Source organism: Cygnus olor, chromosome 8, assembly GCF_009769625.2.
Source record: "Cygnus olor isolate bCygOlo1 chromosome 8, bCygOlo1.pri.v2, whole genome shotgun sequence".
NCBI lineage: Eukaryota > Metazoa > Chordata > Aves > Anseriformes > Anatidae > Cygnus > Cygnus olor.
Window position 1 is genome coordinate 31422862 of NC_049176.1, and position 22301 is coordinate 31445162.

The window sequence follows — 22301 nt, forward strand, 5'->3', positions numbered from 1 at the left end:
TGGAGTATTTATACCAACAGAGCAAAGTTACAAGTGGAGACGGAGCTGCGGGAGGCCATACACCCCCCGCGTGTACTGCAGGTAAAAACACAGAGGTTACCCGCACAGCCGTACCGAAAATTGCCAGAAGCGGCCACCTGCGTGCCGCTGGGCTAGCTGTCACTCCCAAGCGGTCTGCCTGAACTGAGAAGCACCTGAAGGAAAACCTGCACCGTGTCGTCAATCCCGCGCCTCTGACCGACGACGCATCGCACCCACGTACCGTCTTCCAACGTGTAAGCGAGAATGAAGGAGATGCTGAGATAAATCTTCGCCCCAGAGCTGCAAAGAGTTCCAAATCGTACGAAGAAGCAGAAAAAACGCACCTCGCAGGGAACGGGTCCGTAGGACACGATGGATTTCCCGTAGGCAGAGGCACCCACGGCCAGCAGCCCCCCGGGGAGCCCCGTGTGCAGCCGGGGCAGGGCACGGGAAACGCCGGGGATCCCGCGTGCGAGCAGTAACCGAGCCAACGGCAGCACCATGCCAAACGTCTTTATTAGAAAGTACAAGGTTAGGCGCCTCGTGCAGCGGTGGGGTGAGGCAGGAGGGGGCAGGACGGGGGCTGCACAGCTCCAGGCGCAGGGCAGACACCGGCAGCCCAGCGGGGCGCAGCTGGGACCCACGTCACCGCTGGCTCCTGCTTTAAGGGTGAACACCACAGGGAAAAAGCACGACATTAGAAGTCATCTTTGCGTCTACACAGCTTGCCTTGGTTGGGGCGGGGAGCTCGAACACGCCGTGGATTGCTGCGGGCGGGAGGCTCGCAGAACAACACCGGGTGGGCAGCTTCCCCTCGCCCCCGACCTGCTCAGCCCCCCTGGTGCTCCCGGCCCTTTATACCCACACACAGCCAAGGTCTGTTCTTAACTAGGTGCCTTATAAAATGAGAGTAAAAAAAAAAAATCAGCGTGGATCTACGTTATTGTTTTGAAATTGTCACTAGAAAAATAGTTATAAAAATAATTTGAAGGTGAGCAGAGAATAAGCAGTACGGCTCTCTTACCGCCAGCCTTGTGTTCGCGTTTGTGAACTGTTGGTTAAAGAGGCTTGTTAAACAAATGTATAATTTCTCAATATGTTATCAACAGTGCATATATAATTTAATATAGAAATGACAAATAGGCAATGTAAGACAGTAAATTACAAGTGGTTAATAAGTTCTGTAAATAGCGTTACAGAAATGCACGGTTATGGCAGATCAGGACTTCAGCCTCCGAACCACTGGCTACAGAGAAAGACAAAGAACATTGGTAGCCAGCTGAAGTCGGGATTATTTTAAATCCCCTCGAAGTTTTCTGTTAATATGCAATGTTTGTATAAATATTCTATTAAAGTTTATACACACACACACACACAAGGAGGTTTTCATTATGTATATATATAAAATCGCTTACTTGATGGAAAGGCTCCCCAGTTATATTTGCATAACCACAATCTGGATACAATTTGGCATTTTTTCCCCTCTAAAAAGGAATTTAAAAGAGAGCCAAATTCTGAATCCCTGTACAAAACAAACGAGACTTGGAGTGACAGAACCATACCTCCACCTCAGCCACAAAGCCAGGGAAACGTGAGCTTGTAGCCTTTGATTCTTCTGACAGCTTTTTTTTAATACCAACACAGAGCTTTAATTAGAGAAAGCAGAAAAGCAGAATTGAGCAGAACTGAAGCTGAAAACTCTGCTTTTTCAACTCCTCTTGAAGAGCTATGGAAAAACCCTCAGATATCTGACTCCTGACACTTTAGGTTTTACGCTTACAAATCCTTGTCAAGAGAAAGAGGCATAACAGAGATGTAGACGTGAGTCGCTGGAGCTCGCCAGCAGTTGCTACAATGGTTTTCAAGGCAGCTGTTGCTAAATAATGCACTTGGACGTGGGTATGTGCATGAGCGCACGGCTGTGCGTCACCCAGGCAGGTATCGCTGCCCGCTCTGCGTGCACGCACGATCTGAAAAACTGAAACAAACGATGTTTAATTGGGATTCCCAATCTGTCCCTGTTCTGTCGGCAAAGCCAGGCAACTTTGGTGGTGTTTGTGGAAGTCGGGAGCAGGGCCGGAGCAGAGCGGCTCCCCGGGCACGCGGGCGGCTCTCACGGCGGAGCTGGCCCCGCGACCGCCGGCCCACGGCGAGGACCCCGCTCCCTCGGCCCAGAGGGCAGTTAATTCGGTTTGAAACCCGCTTCCTAATGAAGACCGGGAACAGAGGAAACGCTTTCGAAAGCTTAAGAAATCATTTATACACGTGGAAAAAGAAGAGTTACTAGCAGGTACCTTACAGGTTATTTGTCTATACATCTGCCTGTGCCTTGCCCCGCGTCGCAGAGCGGCGGTAGCGCGAGCGCTCCTATAACAAAACGCACGTCTTCTTATCCTTGAAGGGGTTCTCAGAGGCAGGTATGCCCATTAGCAAGGGATCTTTCTTGGCATGTTCTTCACAATAGAGCATTAGGTCTGCTGACGCCTTTGACACCTGCGGAAGACAGAAGAGAACCATAAAACGGCCACGTATTTCCCTGGAATTAGCGATACGACCAGGAGAGCTGCCCACTGGGGAAAAGCCCTGTGCACGAACAGATCGATGCTGGGCAGTCAACACGTTATTTGGGCCCAGACCCTATTTCCTGCAAAAGCCAGACTGTCCTGGGTGTGACGCTGGGGCCAGCTTTATCTGCAGAGAGAAGAAGAAGATGAATCCTGGTGCCATGCTCTTCCAGGAGCCCTGGGGATAGTTTGTGGCAGGTGGTGAAAGTACTGCTCAGCTCTTACGTAGCTCCTGCAGAAAGCTAAAAATAAACAGGAGGGGTTCGAAATATACAGCAGCTTTGTAATAAGGAACTTATCATCTGTAAAACCGGGGAGAATAAACAGAAGTGCCCTCAGATGACTAACACTTTCTAGAACGCTGCATACGGTCCCTCCTTGCGTAACGCCGCTCCGCAGCCAGCGTGGAAAAGGCACCTTCGCCGTGTGCACTTGGAGGTTTGTGCTGCTGGCCTCCAGGAGGGGCTGGGCAATAATTCGAGAAGCCAAACAGACAAGATCTGTCCAGGCAATATTACCGACGTACCCAACATCCCATCCCTTCCAGCTGGGAAAAGAGTCGGGCTTCTTTTGTGCCTTGAGTTAGAGAAAACCAGTTTCAATGACCTTCCTTTCAACGACACAAAGGTGCAGATGCAACTTTCAGCCATTGGAAGAACGTAGCAAAATCACAGAATTAACACAACACATCAAACCGGAAGCTTACACCTGCTTCTTTTTTTTTTTTTTTTTTCACTTTTGACTTGCACTTCACGTTTTGCTTTGGTCTATTTTGCAAGCCTGTGAAACACCGAAGTACCTGAGGGCACCTCTCAGAGCAGCCCCGAGACCTGGCTGTGTCCAGGTTTCCTGGGCTGAAGCACAAAGGTCAAGTTCCAAATGGGGAAAAAAGCTGAACGGTGTGCCCCCACGCACAGGCGCTCCCCTGTCACATCCAGGGCAGAACAGGAGAAAAGGGGGGGGTGAAGAAGGACGTGCTCTCACCTTTATCCGTTCTATTGAGGCTTCTATTCTTAGCTGCTGGACAGTCCTCCGGGCCTGAGCTATGTTGTTGGTGGTGCTAGCCGTTTTGCCAGACATTTTCAGAGATCCGGAGGCGCTCTGTTGGAAAGACAGCGGGTTATTCTCCCAGCAGGTGGCCCAGCGTGTTGCACCCCTACAAACAGGCAACAGCAAGACGCTGCAAGAAGTGGTTTTTTCTTATTTCACACGAGAGGAGCTGCCAGCTGAGTGTCAGCTAGTCTGGCACCAGACACCCCCAGGGAAACCACACGGAGCCCCCCCGTACGGCGCTGCCGCCGCCACCCCAGCGGGTCGCCGTGCAGCATCTCCCCTGGCCGGAGCAGCAGGACGTCGCAGCGGGAGGAAGGGCAGAGGCTCCCCTGCCCTGCCCCATCTGCCCAGGCTGTTTCAGGTCTGCAGCAGCTCTGTGACACATCCCAGGGAAAAAAAAAAAAAAAAAGAAAACGCGCGCACGCAGAAAACAACAGCCAAAGTTCACAGAAATACTGCCAGCTGCCGTCTGCTCCCATATGGCCGTGTACAGAGGCGTAGCGGGCAAAAAAAAAATAAAAGAGCAGCCCTGGGACTTTCCTTCTCTGGGTAAGAAGGCAAAGCACCGGCCCGGCGTCCTCCGCGGGAGGACACTGGGGTTCCTGCACAGCCTGAGCAGCCCGACCCCACAGCGTGCTCTGCCATAAAGCTCCCGGCGAAGCGCTGGCTCCGCGTGTGGCTGAGCGAGGTGGCGGTGGGGCAGCTCCGCGGGTGCTTTTCCGTCCTTCCTTCCCGCAGCCACGTCCCCAGCCTGCGGCACGCGGGGACTGCGGCAGTGGTTTGGGAGCATGGGGTGGGGAGAGCCCAGGCACCGAGAGGCAAAACACCCTCTGGGAGCCACCCCGAGATAAAGGCTCTGCTGGCTGCTCCGAGCCACGTTCCCCAGGTGCCCAGGAGCTCAAGGAGCAGCGGGTTCGGGCCTCCTGCCTGGCGAGGCCGCCGGCTCTTGCTGCAGCAGGCCCTGCACACGGGCGGTACCCGGGCGGCGCACGAACCCTGCCGCCTGTTTTCTGCAGATCCCCCAGAATAATCGGCTCCGTGGTGCTGCGCTTAAACCATTTATTGCCTTACGGAGACTTGGGCCAAATGCAGCTAAACGGGACCTCCCCAAGGCCGCACGCAGCCCTTCCTCGCCGGCTTCACCTTTCTCACCCCCTGGCCGGGGCAGCAGAGGTGGTTTTCCACCCACCCCTCGTGCCTGCTGAGAAGGGCGCTATCGTGCACCGAGCCCCTGTTTTGGCCCGCCCTCGCTGCCCGGCCCAAATTTCCGAGCCCGAGTTCCCCTCCGTGCGGGGACGTCCATCCCCATCCCCGCCCCGTTATTCCCCCAGCTCTCCCCCGACAGCAGCGCAGGCGAGCGCAGCGCTTTGTGCTGGCCGAGGACTGTTTGCGGTCAGCGCCCAGCACCCTGCGCCCCGGCGCCCTTCAGCATTTTCTGCTGTCAACCACCCGCGGCACCGCGGGGCCGCAGTGCTCCGGCTCGGGGCCGACCACGCCGGTGCTGCTCGCTCACCCAGAAACGCCTCCCCGGGGAGCAGGGGCGCGGGGTTCAGCCCTGCTGCTTGCCGAGATAACAGCAGAGCAGCCCCCAGCTGCTCCCCCGAGGGGGGGTGCTGGCCGCTCCGAAGCCCCGCGAGCCCCTTCCAGCCCAACCCCAGAGGTTCCCGAGGCAGGAGGGGCCGCAGCCCGCCCAAAGCGTCCCGGCAGGCAGCTCGCCGCCCGCGGCTTGGCTGAGCAGACAAGAAACAGGTTACACGCCAAAAAAAAGAGCTTGTGACGGCGTCGGCTGACTTGGAGAAAACGACTCCAACTTCGTATCCACGAAAGACGCCTCCGAATGATTAACTAGGCCCAGATGATTAACTTCGGGTTAAGCAGCTCGTGATGCGGCACCGAGAAGCACCGCGAGGGCCGTACCGACAGGTATTTCACGCTTCGCAGCTCCCAGCTGCCTCGTGCAGCCCCCGGTGAGCCACCGGCAGGGCACGGTGCAGCTTCCGAGCCTCCCCGAGCGCGGGCCGGGAGCGGCTGTGCTGGCAGGACGCGGGAGGACTGCCCGCACGGTGCTGGCCCGGCTCACGGCTGTCGCAAAGCGCGAGTGACGCCTCCTGCTCGCACGCAGGCAGGAGGGACAGCAACCACTGGTGCTGCGATTACGCTCCTGTATTGCAATCCTACGTCCCGGAGCGACCGGTACAAGCGCACTCGGGAATCTCCCTGCTCCATGTGGCCGCGGAGCAGCCGCCTCCCGGGCTCCTGGCTGCTTTCCTGGTGCGCGCAGCCGGGAGGAGGCAGGCGCGGAGCAGAACCGGTTCAAACGCTGCACGCACGCCGAGTGCCAAGCCCGGGGTAAGCGGGGGAAGTGCTTTTTTTAAGTTCGGAGTCTTTAAACGCGCGCCAGTCCAAAGATCACGGCGCCAAGCAAGCGCTCGGCGGCAGACGAGGCTCCAGGTGGCTGCAGGAAGGCGCTGCACTTGCGGCACGAACCCTGAGCACGCCCGTCCCGGTGTCCTGCGTGCGGCTGCCCCGGGAGAGCTGCAGAAAAGCTACGGAAACGTGAGCAGAGGAGCCCCCCGTGCCCCTGGGCAGGGCAACAGGCAGCCGGGTCACGGCAGCGTGCAGCAGGAAGGCCGTGCAGGCGGCTGTGCCGCTGCCACAGCCGGGCCAGTACCCGCACCTCGGCTGCCCCCCCCTCCCCACGGGCCCCTCGCTTCCCAAAGCAAAATTCCCAAAGCAAAAGCAGGGGAAGAGGAGCAGGAGGGGGCGGCTCCTTGCGGTGCTCGGCCTGCGGGGCAGCAGCACCACGAGGCGCAGCAGGAGCCCTGCCCGGCACCCCGCACGCCGCCCACGCAGGCTGAGAGCCGCTGCTGGGGCCGGGCTGCGCGCCGTGAGCAGTCCCCGGGCGCACGCAGGCGAGCGTCGGTGCCGCCCGCCGAGGGCGAGGAAGGCAGGCAGGGCCGCCTGCACGACAGCAGCTCGCCCTGCAGCGCTGCAAGCCTGCTCCAGCCCGAATCGGAGGCAGGCACGGAGAGGCAGGAGGCGAGGGAGCCCCGCGGTGAGTCAGCCAGCGCCGGGGCGGGGATGGCGCGCGGGGAGCAGCTCCGGCCGTGGGGGCGAAGTCCGGCTGTGCCGCAGCCGCCAGGACGAGGGGGGGGGACGTGTGGCGTCCCGAAGCTGCGTGCACGCCACGACCGGCTCGCGGTTACCGGCCAGCCGTGCCCCACGCAGCGCCGTGCTGCAGCCAGGACGGTGCCCGCCACGGAGGCGCGGGCCCCAGCGAGCACTCCGCGCGCCGAATCACCGCCGCTGGTAGCGCCCCAGTAACGAACGGCGTGTCGGGTGATCCAGCCTGCAGTGTACTGGAGAGGAGGAGGGAGGCTGAGTGACGCGCGCGCGGCGGTCCGGAATAGCCGTAACCCGTTCACAGAGGTTAACCTTCAGGTGCTTGGCTTTCCTGCTGGGAAAGGGGGAAGGTACTGGGAATGTCTGTCACTGGAAGTGGCGACGGGAGGGAGGCGCACGCTAAACGCATCCCACCTTACTTGTCAGATGCAGTCGAAGCGAAAACGCTCCCAGGAATTCGAGGCGGAAGCCGCGGCACAGTAACCCCGAGGACCCGTGAGTCACACGAAGGAGCCTTTCCCAATTCCAGCCGGTGACGGCCAGCCCGGCTAGCCGGGGAGGCTCACGCAGCAGCAGCGGCCAGCGCAGGAACACGCCGGGCGGGCGCCGCAGACACAAAAGCTCAGCTTCGTAAACCCGGGGGGAACGACCCTGCCCCCGAGGAGCGCTGGCAGGGAGAGGGGTGCTGAGCTCCTTCCCCCCGAGGGCAAGGGGAGGCGGCAGGACCAGCGAAAGGCCCAGGGCCGTTGAGGCCTCGCCGCACACCCGCACGTGGTTTCTCTTCTGAGCAGCGCCCACCTGGAGAGGCCTCGGGGACCAGGAGGCGGCACCCGTGCTGACGGCCCAACAAAGGAGAAGCGGTCTGTTATTTACAGGTAACGGATGCGCCCCGAGGAGTGGGATAGCTCCGCAGCTGCCCGCCCCTCTAACTCCGGCATTTCAGTTTCAAAGACGCAGGGTTAAAACCGGGCACCGCAGACCTAAAAGCCAGGACTAAGAGCTCCCGTCTCGCCGGTAGCCGTAGGCTTCGTGCTGCCTCCGCTCCCCGCGCCCCCAGCACGGAGCCTCTGCCGCCGAGTGCCCTCTCCGTTCCTAAACGACCGGCCCCATTACCGAAGCTCCCGCGCTTATTTTCCCAACCGCCCGGCTGCCTTCACAAATGGGATGTTTCAAAAACAAAACCGTAACGTTAGAAAATTGACCTGCTGCGTCTCCTCCCCCCCAAACAAACAGAAGCAGCATTACTCTAGCGGCCCTCCTAGGGTTACCGAATCCCTCCTGCAGGGATTTGCCGACAACTGGGTCAGCTCCCCTACTGCTTCCCCGAGCCCCCGGCAGCCGCCCCGTTAAATAAGCTGCCGCAAACGGCTCAGGCTGCGGGGTTTCTCGTAGGGCGCCGGTGTCTAAACCCAAACGCTCGGCGGGAGCTGCGCTGCGCGCGCCCAGCCCGGGGCGGCGCTTCCCGAAGCGTGGCTCCGAAGCAGCAGGGTGCCATCCCGCCCCGTGCTTCTCCTGCCTGCAGGAAGCCACCTGCAACGAGACGGCCACATGGCTGGGGAGGCCGCCCCCAGCTCGCAGGCGCTAAGCCCCCCAGGGGCGAGGCACAGCCCATGCCATCCCACTTCGTCCTCCTGTCCCCCCCAGCAGCGCGCAGCCGCCACCGTTAATCCTCCGTATAAAAACCGAGGTCCCACCAAGCTTTTCAGCGCAAGGACACGAAGCACCCCGTGTGACCTCATGCTGTTCTGCGGCGGCACCTGGGCAGGAGCCCAGCGGAGGACGCGCGCTGGGTGACATCCTGCGGTCCCCGAACAGCCCACGAGTGACCCCGCAGCAGGAGGGCCCCACAGGGCCAGGGTTAGAGACAGGAGAAGCTCCCCACCCGGCACAGCTGCAGTCACGGCACAAATCCTGCTCGCCTCCGGCTCAGGAGCTGAAAAGGGACCCACTTATCAGCCCTAGCAACAGCCGTGCCCAGCACCCCTGCCCAGCACCACCATTTCCACACGAAGTGCTCTGGAAGCACACGCGGCTCTGTTTGAAAACAGACGGGGCTTATTTTTTCCAGCTGCGGCTGGTCTAACAAAAGCAGCAAGCCTCCGTGCCTGTGCTTCACGCCTGCGAGAGGGCCCGAAGCTCTGCCTGCCTGCCTGCCGGCCGGGTCACCTGCTGCGCGCCTCCCGCTGCAGCTCGGGGCTCGTCGTTCCCAGCTTCTCTCTGCTTTCGGCCCTGAGCACACCGTGCAGCTTTGGTTTCCCCCTTCTCAATACGAGGGGCCTCCAGGAGCAGAAAGGTGCACTCAGACCGCTGGAAGGGCAGCTTCTGCTGCAGAAGCCATCGCCTCCAGCAGGACTCGGCTCCCAGGCCCCCAGCCCGCCACGTACCATGGCACACGCTGCCGTGCCCTCGTGGTCACCTTGTGCCCTCCTCCACCCATCGTCCCTACCCCCTGCTCTGGATGTTACTGCTTCCCCTGCTCCTCCACTGGGAAAGGATGGCATTACCTGCCCCGGAGAACGCTTTTACAGTCCATACTCCCCTCGAAAGGGACACAGCCCAGGGCACCAGACGTACAGAAACGCTACAAGCTCTTCTGAGCACGCAGCGAGGGTCTAGGATGAAGTTATTATGGGAGAGGGACGACCACCACCGAGGGCTGCTTGCCCTCTGCGGACACCTGGCTGGCAGGGGCACGCGCTGGGCTAAGACTCCTCCATCGACAGCAGAGTCAACAAACGAGTGGAGCAAACCAAGCGTGCCGCTGGGAAGGCTCGGGCTCATCCTCTGGGGGGAAAAAAAGGACAACAACTTTTTTCCATGGAAAACTGAGGACTTGGGTTTGTTTAAATAACGATCTTTAAAAGAGGAGGGTGCCCGCCAGCCACGTTTGGCCATGGGGAGGTTTAGCTACAGAGACAAAAACACGTGAACCTTCCGGCGCACACTTCATGCGGGACGTGTACCTGCATTTTTTAGTAAGTCAGAACAGAAGCGGCTACGGCCGGGTGGAGCTGCCTCTCCTCCCTCCAAGAACCCTGCTTGTAAGGCGCCGCCCTACCTCTTCCCACGGGCTGTCAGCAAGGAGGTTAAGATGCAGCAGGCGCTCAGAACGACGGCCCCGGCAGGTACACAGCCGGGCGTGAAGGCTGAGCTCCAGCCGGGATAATTAAAGCCCGATCTGTCCTTCGGGCTCCCCTGGACCCAGGAGCGCTGGGCCCCTGCTGAGCGCGATGCGATTAACCGGGCACGGCAGCCCCGCGCCGCCCGCGTTACGTAAAGGCAGCTCGGCCGCAGCAGCTGCTCGAGGTTCAGGCGGGTGTCTCCTTACTGCCCCTCGGGAAGGAAAACGGGTTTTAAGCCGGGTAACTCAAAACCGCGGATCAGTAACGCAGATTAAACCGAACACGGGACGGCAGTGATAAGAACCGTGGCGTTCAGAAGCGCGCAAGGTGCGCGCAGCCCTCACACCGTCAGCCGCGGGGTGCTGACCGCTGCGGGGTGCCCACCACGGGTGCTTTGCCCCAGGGAGGCTCGGCCAGTGCCTGGGATTCGAGCCGCGGTGACGCTCGGCCCCGAGGGCACAGACGGCAGCAGCGCCAGGAGCAGGGCTGCTGCCCGCGGGGCGATGCGGCCGGGGGGCACGCAGGCAGCGCTCGGCTCCCCACCTGCCCGTGAAATGGCACGGTGGGGTCTGCCGTTTGCGGGTTTGGTGATTCCACAGTGAACGCCGCGGGGTTACAAGAGAAAATACCCTCTGCCCTGCGACCCCCCCGCGCTCTCCTGAAAGCCTGAAGCTGGGTGCCTCTTGCACACCACCGGCAGCCCCATCGCAGCGACAGCCCCCCGCTGCTTTACAGAGCCGCCTCGAAACCCCTTGCAGTGAGACCTTACCCCCAGCACCGTCCTCCCTGGCACCCTCTCACCCCGCTGCGGCTCTGCAGGCAATTCAGCAAGAACACGCCAGGGAAGCCCACCTCCCGCCGTCTCTCTCCTCTTACCTCCCCAGCCCCTCCAGCGCTAAGAGGAATAAAAGGCAGGAGCTCGCTGCTGCCTCTGAGGTCAGCGATTTTGCTCGCCCCTCTCCGGCCCCAGGACGCTCGCAGACCACGCACCCTGCAGCACAGCCCGCTGCCCGCGGCGCGGCGCTGAGGACTCGGCGGCCGCTGCAGGCTCCGTGCGCGCTGCGAGCGCTTCAGCACGTGCAGAGTGCCCAGGCACCCGCGTGGGAGCCCGGGAGCTGCGGGCCGGGTCGGGACTTGAACGCCGCAGCCGGTTTTCCTGTGGGAAGCCGTGGCCGCTCTGCGCCGGGTCTGTTCCGACTTGCAGAAGCCAGCAGCGCTGAGTCCTGGCCAAGAAGCCCGGTGCTGGCACCGAAGGCCCCAGCCGGGGGCTGAAATAAACAGCTCTGTTTCGAGGGCACAGCACAGCGCGACAAGATCAGCGCACGGAACGCAGCTGGACCCAAGTGTCAGAAAATCTCCAGACCTCCGCGCCCGTGCATTTCATGGCCTTGTTTTTTTTTTTAATTCTCAGGTCCCTGAGGGAAGAAGCTCTCGAGGGAAGAACTCCCGGCGAACTCATTCGAAGCACGCCTGGAGGGGGACGGGGCTTGCTCTGGAGCCTGCAGCGTCTCCGTGCGCTGAGAGCAGAGCATGGATTTGATCGAGAGCTGGGAAGCCGGGATGCGTACCAAGCGTGGTACACGGCGGGAAGACGTGGTGCGGAGGAAGGGGAGGGAGAACAGCTTCCCCCATCCGTCAGCCTGCCGACACCTTCAGCATTTACCCGCCCGCCTCCCGGGTAGCGCTGCTCGTCCCATCCACAGCTCCAAAGGGCAGGCTACAAAAGCTACCCACGGCGGGGACCCCGCTGTCCTGGGTGCAGACCAAACAGAAATTAGAAATTAGAAAGCACCCGAAGGAGGGGAGGCGTCCGGCACTCCTCCAGCCAGCTGCGCGGCTCGGCGGAGGGAGCAGCGCCTTCAGCACCGCACCCGTGGGGCTGCCCAGGGACGGACAGAGGGACAGGGACGGACGCACACACAGGCGCCCAGCCCTGCGCGGGGCCGCACTGACACCCAGTGGAAAGCAGGGCGAGACGCCCGCCGGAGGGGCAGGCAGCGGCTGAGCCTCCTCCTTCTGCCAGGCACAGTGGGAAACAAAGCCTGGGGAGCAGGAACGCAGCCGAACCCTGCCCGCCTCAAAACTACGCGTAAGGAGCAGAACCCAGCACGGACTGAAGAGGCTTTCTATCCGCCCTACCTGCACAAAGAGGGCTCAGTGCGCCCGTGCCTGTTGCCGCCCCGAGCCCAGTTCCCCTGACGCAAACCCTGAGGGTCCTGCCCCTGCCCGCTGCCCCTGCTGGGAACGATTACTGGTGGCGACGGCATCAGCGGCTTCCCGGGTGTAATCGCTGAACACGCATCAGGGCAGATTTACGACCGCGGTACAGCTGCTTTAAACGTGCTAGAAAAAGTTTGGTTTTGCTAAAAGAAAGTAAGATCCTCTCCAAATGATAACAACCCCTTTGGGTGTTCAAGGATCACACCATCGCGCACAGAAAAGCTAAAGCAGGCGGCAGCCGCAGCACCCGGCGCACGGTGTGAGCAGTGCAGGATAGCAGTTCCTTGGGGTTCACCCCGCACGTTACCGCGAGCTGGAGGGATCGAGGCAACGCAGGTGCCCCAGAAGACCCAGCCTCTTTCCTGCTGGGCACAGAAGCTCCCGTTTCGTGCAGAACTGGCTGGTGTGTTGCACAGCCTGCACACGCGCCCATTTTACAGGTGAGGTGAGCCTGAAGTAAATACAGGCACAGGGTCTGACACGGCAGAGAGGCAGGAGAGGAGGGTGGTGTAAGGGGGACTGGCACGCCTCAATCCTGTTCCGTCTCCGTGCCTCTTGTTTGGATTATGGCACACGTTAGCGCATTTCTAAATCACGTATTTAACAAGAAACACACAGCAACGACAAACTCTCCCTCCACCTGCAGCTCCCGGAGCAAGTGCTGACGTTGGCCCGCAGTTCGCCGTGGGAAGCCTGCTGCTTCCGCAGGGAATTTACACACGAGAACATTCTCACCTGAAAATTCTCTCTTTTCTAAATTACAAACAATACTGCCAACCTCTTAGTTACCCTTTCTAAAACGCGTAGAAATCCCCAATAATCCGAAGTGAAAAATAGACAACTGCCAAGATCTTCACTTGGATTTAACCTCCTGGGCTCTCTGCTAAGGGCTTGTTCCCTCACCAGCTCCGTCTCAGCAGTCAGCCCGCTACAGTCCTGCTGACCGAGTCCGGGCTACAGCTACGTTTGATTTCAAAGTCAGCCTCCCAGCCCGTGATTCTGACAAACCCAATTTACTTGTTGGGAAGGGAGCACCGGAAAAACCTGCTTTTATTTTCCTCTGTGTTTTCACTGCCTGGACTTTTCATGCCTTCAGTATAAATGAAAGCCGTGAAAACTCACTTCCAGACCCAGGTTACTTCGAAAGGCATCTGAGAAGTGTTGTTTTCAGGTCACCAGCCTGACGCCAGGAGGAAAGGCAACCTGCTCCCTGCCAAACCGGGGCGCAGCTTCCCCCGGGAGGGAGCTGCTCCTCCCCACGCAGCACTGCCCCGCTTGCGCACGGCAGAAAGAGACAAAAACGAGCTACAGAAACGTGCGGAGAGACGCGGGCTGTACCAAAATCAGTTGGTCTTACAGCATGTAAAGCAGGAACGGTCCGCGGTCAAACCTCCAGACGGGGAGTCACGAGACGCAGCCCGGCCGCAGGCTGCGTGACCTTGAGCGAATTCTTTAGTCTGAAAGAGAGAGAAAGCCGAGAGCCGGGTGGGAGATGCTCTGCAGAGAGCTCCAAGGTTCCCGGGTCAAAGTCACTAAAGGGGTGCAAAGCATCACGCGAGCCGCTTGGCTGCAGGAATTTATCCGAGTGTTTATTTTGAGAAAAGGGAGGATTAGGAGGCTTTGCCTTCAGAGGTGGGCAAGCGATAATTACGAGCGCACTTCAGCAAATACAGAAGTTACGGAGGGTTCCATGCCACCCCTTGCCAACTGAGGTAGCCCCAAGGAAAGACCTAACCTCCGTGGGAGCAGCAACCCTTTCAAAACAGCGTTCCTGCCCCCGTGCTCAACGTGAAGTCGGACGAGGGTTACGGTGGAGGAGCACCCGCTGCTGGCACAGCGCTGCCCGGAGCACGGGCCGGGGCACGGCCGCAGCCCGAGGAACGCAGGCAGGCACGTGCCACACGCTGGGACCCTCCCTCTGCAAAGAAGCTGAGCGTTTTGTGTTTGTTCTACTCCAGAATTAAATGAAATCGGAGGGGTTTGGGCCTCGCCGTGCTCTTTGGTGTTCTGCAATGGAAGAAAGGAGCGAGCGTGTGCTGGACACTCACCTACATAGGCGGCCCTGTTGCTTGTCCGCCTTGCTTGGGTTTTATTTCTGCAGCGAGCCTGAAACAGAGTAAAACAACGACTGTAAGTAGTGCAAGAAAGCCAAAGCAAAGAGGAGCACCTGGGGTTTAACTCTAACCGCAAGGACTGGGGCATTTTGAGCCGGGCCCCAAAAAACACCTTCCTCAAGCCTCCCCTCCACCCAGCTCCGTTCCCCCGCCTGAGAACGCGGCCACGCGGGGCTGGTTCCCTTGGGCCGCCTCCCAGCCGTGCGGGAAGCCAGCACGTTCTCACTGCCCCCCTCGCGCCCCGGCCTCACTTCCACCACGCTGCGACCGGGGAAAAATAAATAAACAAACACACTTGACTACAAGATTTCCATATGGGTTAACGGAGGGAAATAAAATGAGATTAACGTAGCACTGGTCGCAAAGCTTGTTCTGTATTAAAGAAAAATGGATGCAGAACTGCGGGCGGTGCTTCCTTACAACATTCAAACGATGACAATTCAACGAGGGCAGCAGCTTTCTAAGGGTTTTGGTTGTGAACGGAAGTGAAACGAGGAGACCGATACATGCAGATGAGCACCCTAAGGATGGAAGCCAGCGCCTGGCGGGCGCCTGAAGATCACGGGGTTTATTTGTTTAAAGCACACCTGCGACACGAACATCGGCTGCCTTGATGCTGGGGGCGGGAGAGGTGATCCTAAGGCGACCCACCTGCTGTGAGAGCAAGAGCGGGGCCTCCACTCACAAGTCCAGGTTGCTTTTCTAATCACCTTGCCGTGACCCTGCCCGAAGGCTGTGTGCACGCTCAGTGCGAGCCGGGGGGCACCCAGGGGTGTGCAGCACACCTTCAGGTTGTGCCGCCAGCGAGCAGGCATCGAGCCCTGCCTGGTAATCGGCACATTCACCTCTCCTATCATTGACAATGCAAATTATGCAACTCCGCAGCCCCGCGGAGCCACCGCTCTTCGAGCACGGTGCCAGCTGACCGCCCGCACTGGCTGCCTTCAGACCGAGAAGCCGGGACACCAGTAACTCATTCACCACGGCCCGGCGGGGGCCAGGATCGCCACTGACACCTTTTGGACAAAAACCAAGCCCCATTTGCCAAGGGCCGGTGGAGCCCTGGCTCCGAGCCCTGGCGCAGGTCAGTAACCAGCCAAGCAGTGCAACCGGCCACAAGATTTACAAGTGCTGGCAGGCAGGAGACGCAGAGCAGACTCCCAGTGTGCCCGGTGTGCGGCGAAGCCACAGCGCTGCCGAGAGGGTGAAGGGAGGCAGGGGTGGGCTCTGCCGGCACAGTCCCGGGAGCAAAGCACACCCCTCTTCCCACGCCGGAAACGGCGCTCAAATGTTAATAGCTGCTGCTTAAACCATCGGGAGGAGCAGAAAAACGAGTTGCGTTAAAGGAGGGACTGCCCAGCTGCAGGAATCGTTGTTTTCCCAGCTCTGAACCCGCGCTTCTCGCACGCCGCGAGGAAATGAAGCGCACGCGGCACCCAGCCTGTGCCCGCACGGACGGCTGTGCTGCACAAAACGAGCTTTTAATGGCAACGAGCTTTCGTTTTAGCAGCGAAGCGAGAGGAGGAGTCTTCTGCCCACCTAAAAAGACTGCCTGAAATGGGGAAGTTTTGGGACGGCTTCAGAAGCAGCTCGAACGCGCGTGCAGCAGGACGAGGAGGCGGCAGGCCGGGGGCCCAGCACCGGCTGCAGCGGGACCAGCCCCGCTTTCAGGGCAAATCCCCCCCAGCCCCACGGCGACACAAACCAGCTGCGGCCGGGAAGACGACGGTCAGGCTTCCAAAACCGCCTTCTGCCCATCCCAGCTCCAAGCGGAGACCCAAACGCCCGACTTCTTTGGCCTGAACCCACAATCTTTCCATTGCGCTCGCTTAACCTCCCTCTGCAGCGCTGAGACTAACACTTTAACACGTTTCCCGGTGACTTAAATCAGGGATTCTTTTGTCGTTATTTGGTTCAGAAATCAATGCCTCCTGGACTTCTGCGTCACCGGTAGACGACTGCAGGTCCGTATTTAATGTTGGTTTACACTCCCTTCAAGCACGTCCTGCAGCAGCACAGCTCTCCAGAGGATCGCTTCTGCCAGCTGCGCTCGCGGAGGTTCAGGACCGCTGAAGGGAGAGGGCAGAGCAAACTCCGTATTTTTCCGATGAGCCAGTTTGGCTCATTTGGCTGCCTGGTGTTTCAGGATGCACGCTTTCTTCCTTCTAAGGTTTAACTTCCAAGCTGCTAGATGCCCGAGAGGTTTTTACAAGCTCGGCACTAAACCAAATCTATACACAAACACAATCTTACCTACTCTCGTGATGCATTAGCCTGTCTAAACCACACTTGCCCGAGTCTGACGCTCTCTAACAGTTTCGAGGAGGGGGCAGCCCCATCCCCGCAGCCTCCTCCTGCGCGAACGCTCCCGGCCACGACGCCGGCAGCAGCCGGGACGGCTCCTCCGTAACGCCGAGACGACGGCCCTCGCACGTCCTCCTGTATCCTGACCGATCCGGGCGTGGGTTGGACAGAAAAACGAACAACGCAGTTAGCTTTTCGGCTGCTTTTCCGTAATTCTTACCTACGAGGTAAGCCCCTGGGTGGCATACAGGTCCGGCTCAGTGAGGTTGTGTAGCTGAAGGACCCATCCTCAGCATCCACCGGGACGCCACCACGTGCCGCCCTGCCCTCAGCAGGCTTCGAAACCACAGAGCTGCACGGCGCTGCTGCAAAGGGTCCTTCAGGAGAACCTCATTTCTCTAATGCAAGCTGTAGTAAACCACCCTGGGCAGAGCTTTTTGCACGCTCACTGTAAGGTGGCAGCACAGAAAAAAAAAATGAGGTATTTTTGCCCTTTTGTATCCGTCTGATTTTACTTTTAAAACCAGAAAGGGAATTTTCTTCTGGAAATACACTGGCTACTCACTGAAACGATGAATGGCCTAGCAAAGAGCCTTTTCCTCTTTTATTAACTTAAAAGGCATACGCAGATACGTCAAACACCTCAGAACAGCAGAGGCTGCACCAAGCGTTGGGGAAGCTCAAGCACAGAGCCCTGAGAGGGCAGGACAGAAATCCAAACACGTCCAACTGGGGACAGACGGCTCAGGAAAGGGCCTGCTGCAGGCAGACTTCCTACGTTACAACCAATTCGAAACTGAAGCTTACATTTATAAACAATTAAAATCGCCTTGTTTCTGTCGAACACAGCCGTGTAATAATACACACGTGTCGGTGCTCTGAAAGCTTTGCAGCCTTACTGGGACACGAAGCACAGAAAAGCAGCAAAAGCGTTGCGGTGACCGTGGGCCGAGGGATGTCTTCTTCGCAGCAAGGGTCTGCGTTTTAGAAATGCTGCAGCCGCTGCTGCAGTAAGCGAGTGCTCGGGGCCACCAACCTCCCGCCCTGCTGCTGCTGGGGCTGTTCGGCAGACGCCCGGAGGCAGGAGATCCCGGGGAAGGCAAGGGGCTGCGCGGGGTGATGGTGCTGCGGGAGACACGCCGCCCCACGGCGAGGCACCGGGACGGCCCAAATCCCTCCCGGCTTTTACACCCTTCCGTCAGGACGGAGCCGCTGCCCGCGAGGCTTTCCAACCCACCCAGGGCCGCCGCAGCAGTTCCTGCTCCGCCAGCCAGACTCCAACAACAGGTTTCCCCGATCCCCTGCCCACACCTTCCCTTTCTAACGACACCCTCCGCTTCCCCTGGAGAACGCCCTGCACCCGCACCCGCCCGACTCGGAGCTCCCCGGCACGGAGCCGGCCCCGGCCCCATGGGCACGGGGCTGGGGACAAACGGCCGGGGCTGGGGACGATGCCACGGGCAGGGGACGGTGCCACGGGCAAGACCAGCCCTCGCCGCCTGCCGTAGCGCTAACTCTGCCGCCGGGCCGGCCGGCACGACACGCGGGCGCTCCCCGCGCTCTGACCCCCTCACATGCCGAGACGCTGACGCGGCCCGGGGAAGCCGAGCGTAAACGCCCCGCCTGCTTCACCGACCCTTCGCAGGGGCGAAGATAAAGCCCCAGAGCGGCCGGTGCCTCCCAGCGCCTCCCCACGACCGGCCGGCCGCGCGGGCTGAGGGCGCCCGGAGCAGCGGATGCGGGCACGCAGCGCCACGGCTCGCGGCTTGAAGGTGTGCCGGGGAGAGCCCTGCACGGGCCCAACGCCTGACCAACGCCTGCACGGAAAGCTCTGCTTGCGCAGGGGTATGCTGGAGGAGACACGACAGGCGAGGCAGTAAATGGGGTTTACCCACACCCTGCCTATTTATTCAGCGGGCAACTGTCTGAATCTGTCTTCTCGCAGCCTGCCGCGCTACCCATTTGTTCATATTTAACACCAAACAGTGTTTTCCTCTGCTAATCTGTTTTTACCTACCTCTAGAAAACCCCACAGAGAATTCTACCGTACCTGTGAGGACTTCTGTCATTACTTCTGCTCCTTCTGCTACTTCTCATTAATCCTTAGAGAACACAGAGTAAAAATCTTTTGCTCATGACTTCGGGATTTTCTCTTCCCCCTCCCTCCTATAATCCTCAACAGATTTCAGAAGAGAGCACTGTGTCAAATGCAGCGTCAGTGTCCAGGTTTAGAAAAATGAGGTCTCATTGTGTAAGACCACAAAATGCAGAAAGCAGCTGCACGATTCCGGCAGTGATTAACTCCGAGCAAATCCCGAGAGTCGCCCAACATCTGCAGCTCCAACTTCCCAAGAAAAGGCAAGTCCACGACTACTTTCCAGATCAGGGGAACTCGCTTTCTGCTTTCATTAAAGCCAGTGAAAGTTTTACTACCGATTCCTATCTCGGTGAGATAAGGGGTTTTCTGTGCTGGAACACGAGACCCGAGAGCCCCGCTCCTTTCTGGGGCACGCAGACGACAACCTACTTGCAGAAATACAAGCCTTCTAAGAACGCTGCTAAATAATCTGGCCGGTACTGTCGGGGCGAGTTTCCGTGCTAATTACAGACCGCTTCGGAAGTCCCTCTCTCTGCCCCCGAGAGGATGGCTCGCGCTGAGATCTTTGCCCTGGTAGGGGGATGAAGCGAGACGGCCCGTGGTGGGGATTTATGGGGCCGCCCCGCGGACTTCCGGAGCGGTCTGAATTTGCTTTTGCAATGAGCCTAATCACAAGACGATGCATCTGGGAAGAAAGCACGCTCCCAGCCGGAAGAGCCGTGGCGCTCGCCGTCTCCCCGGCGGGCTGAGGATCTCAAGAACACTCGGAGGTATTGTGGAGCCGCCGCCGCCCGACTGCCTGCGTCTCCCACGGCTCTGCGCTACAGAGGAACTTCTCGTGACCTGGGCTCAAGTATTCCGAGTATTTGGAGGAACACAGCCTAAGAAATGAACTTGCAGCGTTCATAAAACAGCTGTTACATAGCCACAGAGAGAGACCTGAAACAGCAGCCGTGCCTGAAACGCAATGGCTGTGTTAAAACTTAGCGCTGCTAAGGGGTTAGGGATGCTGGCGGTGATGCCGATCAGCAGCGATTGCTGTCTGGGGGCCCTCAATGTCTCTGACGAGCAGAAATGCTTCATCAGCAAGAAAAAGGTGGTCCCATCAGCTGTGTGATCACACAAGCCAGCCTTACTGCAAGGCTCAGCCCTCTCAAGGTGCTTCCCTTCCGAATTTATTTGCCACTTTAGCGCTTGATTAAAGACACCCCAAATTCCGGTAATACTCTCAGCGCAAGGATGAAACACGGGATTGAGAAGTCATTAACCGCACGCTTAATTAACCCTTAATCCCATCCAGTGGTACAGGAGCAGCACGAAATACTACTGCCGCCCGGTACTCGGTATTTACTCACAGAATTTTACCCCTAAACGAACTTACGAGCGAGATAAATGCAAACGAGCAGCTTGTTAGGATGCTGTTAGCCCCGAGAAGCGCCGGCGAGCAGCCTGGCGGATTGCTCCCAACTCGGTGCGACACGCGGCGCTACCCAAACTGCGCGCCGTTCGCCAGGGCCGGCCTCCTCCTGGGGCAGCCGGGCATCCTCCTGGGGCCTCCCTGTCCCGCTGCAGCCCCCCTGGCTGCGGTGCCGGCCCCCGTCCCGGCCCAGCAGCGCGGTGCCAGGTCCCGGTGCCGGTCCCGGCCTCGCCATCGCCCTCATGTGAGGCCTCCGGCGCACACGCGGCCGGCGGGGGCGAGGCCGTGCGGGCGACGCCGCGGGCTGTGCAGCCACGCCGGGCGGGCGAGGCGCGTTTGCCCCTTTTTTTTTTTTTTTTTTTTGTGCCCCAAACCGAGCAAATCTCAGCGTGGGGCTGAACTTAAAAAGTTCGTGACGTTAGCGAGGCGAGCCTGTAGTCGCAGCCCGCTGCCAGCCCCGCGCAGCCTTCCCCACGGCCCCAGCACGCAGCGCTCCCCCACCCGGGGCCCCTCGCGGAGGCGGCAGAGCGCGGCCGGGACGGGGAAAAAAAAAAAATAATAAAAAGCAGCGAAAAGCAGCAAAAAAGCAGCTACAAACTCCGCTCCAGGCGCTACGGGCCCGCCCGAGGCCGGGCCCGCCCGCGGGCCGCTTCCCTGCGCCGCCGCCGCCGCCCCTGCCCTGCCCTGCCCTGCCCGGCCACCACCGCCCGGGCCCGGCCACAGCCCCCGGCCCGGCCCGGCCCGGCCCGGCCCGGCCCTACCCACCGTCCGTCCGTCCGTCCGTCCGCCCGTCCTTCCGGCCCCGCTCCCCGCCGCCGTCCTCCGCCCGCAGCCCGTCTCCAGGGGCGACCGGAGCGGGCGGCCGGGCCCCGCGCTCCGCCTCCTCCGCCCCGCTCCGCCCGCGCTCGCCCCGCCCGGCCCGGCCCCTGGAGGCCCCGGGGAGGCTCCGGGAGGCCCCGGCCCCGGCCCCGGGAGGATCCGGGAGGCCCCGGCCCGGCCCCGCAGCGCCCCGGAGAGGCCGGGGTTGGGGGCCGGGGGCTGCGTGCCGGGGAGCGCCCGGTGCTGCTGGTGCTGCTGCACGGGGAGCCACGCGGTTTGGGGCTCTCGGAAATAAACGTTTTCGTGTTAAAAAAGGGGTTTTCCTCGTGTTTTGGGTGCGGTGACGTGTTGTTGGAGGGATCCGATGTATGTGGGGATTTGTACGCCCCATGCTCCTGCTAGCCCCAGCAGCACGCTGGGTGCCCCCGCAGCAGGGCAGTGACAGCAGGACGGGGCTCGGGACGGCACAGCAGCCTCGAGCACTTTGAAGACAGATTTTGGCGATGCTTTGGTGTTTACCCAAGCTCAGTGCCCACAGTCCGAAAGAGCAGAACAGGGGCTGAGGGAGCCTTTAGAACCCCGCCAACGCTCCCTGTCTATAGCACCAGGCCCAGGCAAGTGGCCTCCATGGGGAGTTGGTGCCAGGAGACACCAACCACGGCACCACCGCCCGGCTCCGTGCCGGGACGCACACCGAGGTGCACGGAGCCAGAGCCTCCTCCAGGCCTGCGGGCGCTTGCGCCACCAAACCCGGTCCCTCCGGTTCCCCCGGTGCCCGTGCGGAGGCAGGAGCTGGGCTGTGCACGGGCTTTGGGTGAGCGCGGCCCGCAGCGGGCCTGGCGGCTGTCGGGGCTTGCCCTGCGCCCCGCCGGGCACGGCCTGCTGCTGCTCGCAGGGCGCGGCGCTGCGGTGCCCCAGTCGCTCGCAAATCGTGTTTGTTCGCAGGGGAGGGTGCTGGTGAATATTTGAATACAGGCCTGGAAGCCCGCGGCAGCGCCTGTTAGATCACGTTAAGTTTTGGGTTTATACCCGACCGATTTTTGTTGAGATCGAGGGGGACGCAAACAGCTGAGGTTCTGTGCCTGTCCTGTTTTCCCTTTCCATCGGCAGTGGTGCTGTGCTTTAAAACCAGAGTTCTCCCTGGCAGGGGGGCAGGAGGTGGCCATGGGCACTACACGAGGAAGCCGGCCCCACACACCAAATCCTGCCGCCTGCCTTCACCCACTCCCCCCCCCCCCAGCGAGGGGCCTGATGCAGGCACTGGGAAAGGAGAAAATTGCGGCCCCATTGCGACCGTGGCTTTCTGAGACCAACACTGGGGAAACTGGTGTGCTATCAACAGGGATTTGGTGCAGAGCGCAACCCCCGAGCCGCAGCCCCGCAGTCTGGCAGATGTGACACTCCCAGGAAAGGCCGTCCTGTCCTCTCTATTTTCCACAGCCAAGC

The 22301-nt window shown here is 60.2% G+C and overlaps 1 protein-coding gene across 4 annotated transcripts; it reads right to left on the minus strand.

Annotated features, from left to right (window-relative positions):
• Window positions 1-519: 519 nt before the first annotated feature.
• On the minus strand, window positions 520-20891 carry GNG12 (G protein subunit gamma 12). Of its 4 annotated transcripts, none has more exons than XM_040564749.1 (5): window positions 20798-20891; window positions 14152-14209; window positions 13461-13560; window positions 3570-3686; window positions 520-2514 (listed from the first exon to the last, which is right to left on the minus strand). In XM_040564749.1, exons 4-5 carry the CDS (start codon window positions 3663-3665, stop codon window positions 2389-2391), a joined length of 222 nt encoding a protein of 73 aa, XP_040420683.1. In that variant the 5' UTR covers window positions 3666-3686; window positions 13461-13560; window positions 14152-14209; window positions 20798-20891; the 3' UTR covers window positions 520-2388. The 4 variants fall into 4 exon arrangements, with proteins under 4 accessions (XP_040420683.1, XP_040420682.1, XP_040420685.1 ...); XM_040564748.1 differs by having other exon boundaries at window positions 20802-20870; XM_040564751.1 differs by having other exon boundaries at window positions 13442-13560; window positions 20802-20870.
• Window positions 20892-22301: the final 1410 nt, after the last annotated feature.

What these genes read in the sequence shown, in the direction of transcription:
- GNG12 (XM_040564749.1), bottom strand. Translation starts at nt 3,665, where the DNA reads ATGTCTGGCAAAACGGCTAGCACCACCAACAACATAGCTCAGGCCCGG. An exon ending in CCTCAATAGAACGGATAAAG is followed by an intron (nt 2,515 to 3,569) that starts GTGAGAGCACGT and finishes TGTCTTCCGCAG; the next exon opens with GTGTCAAAGGCGTCAGCAGA.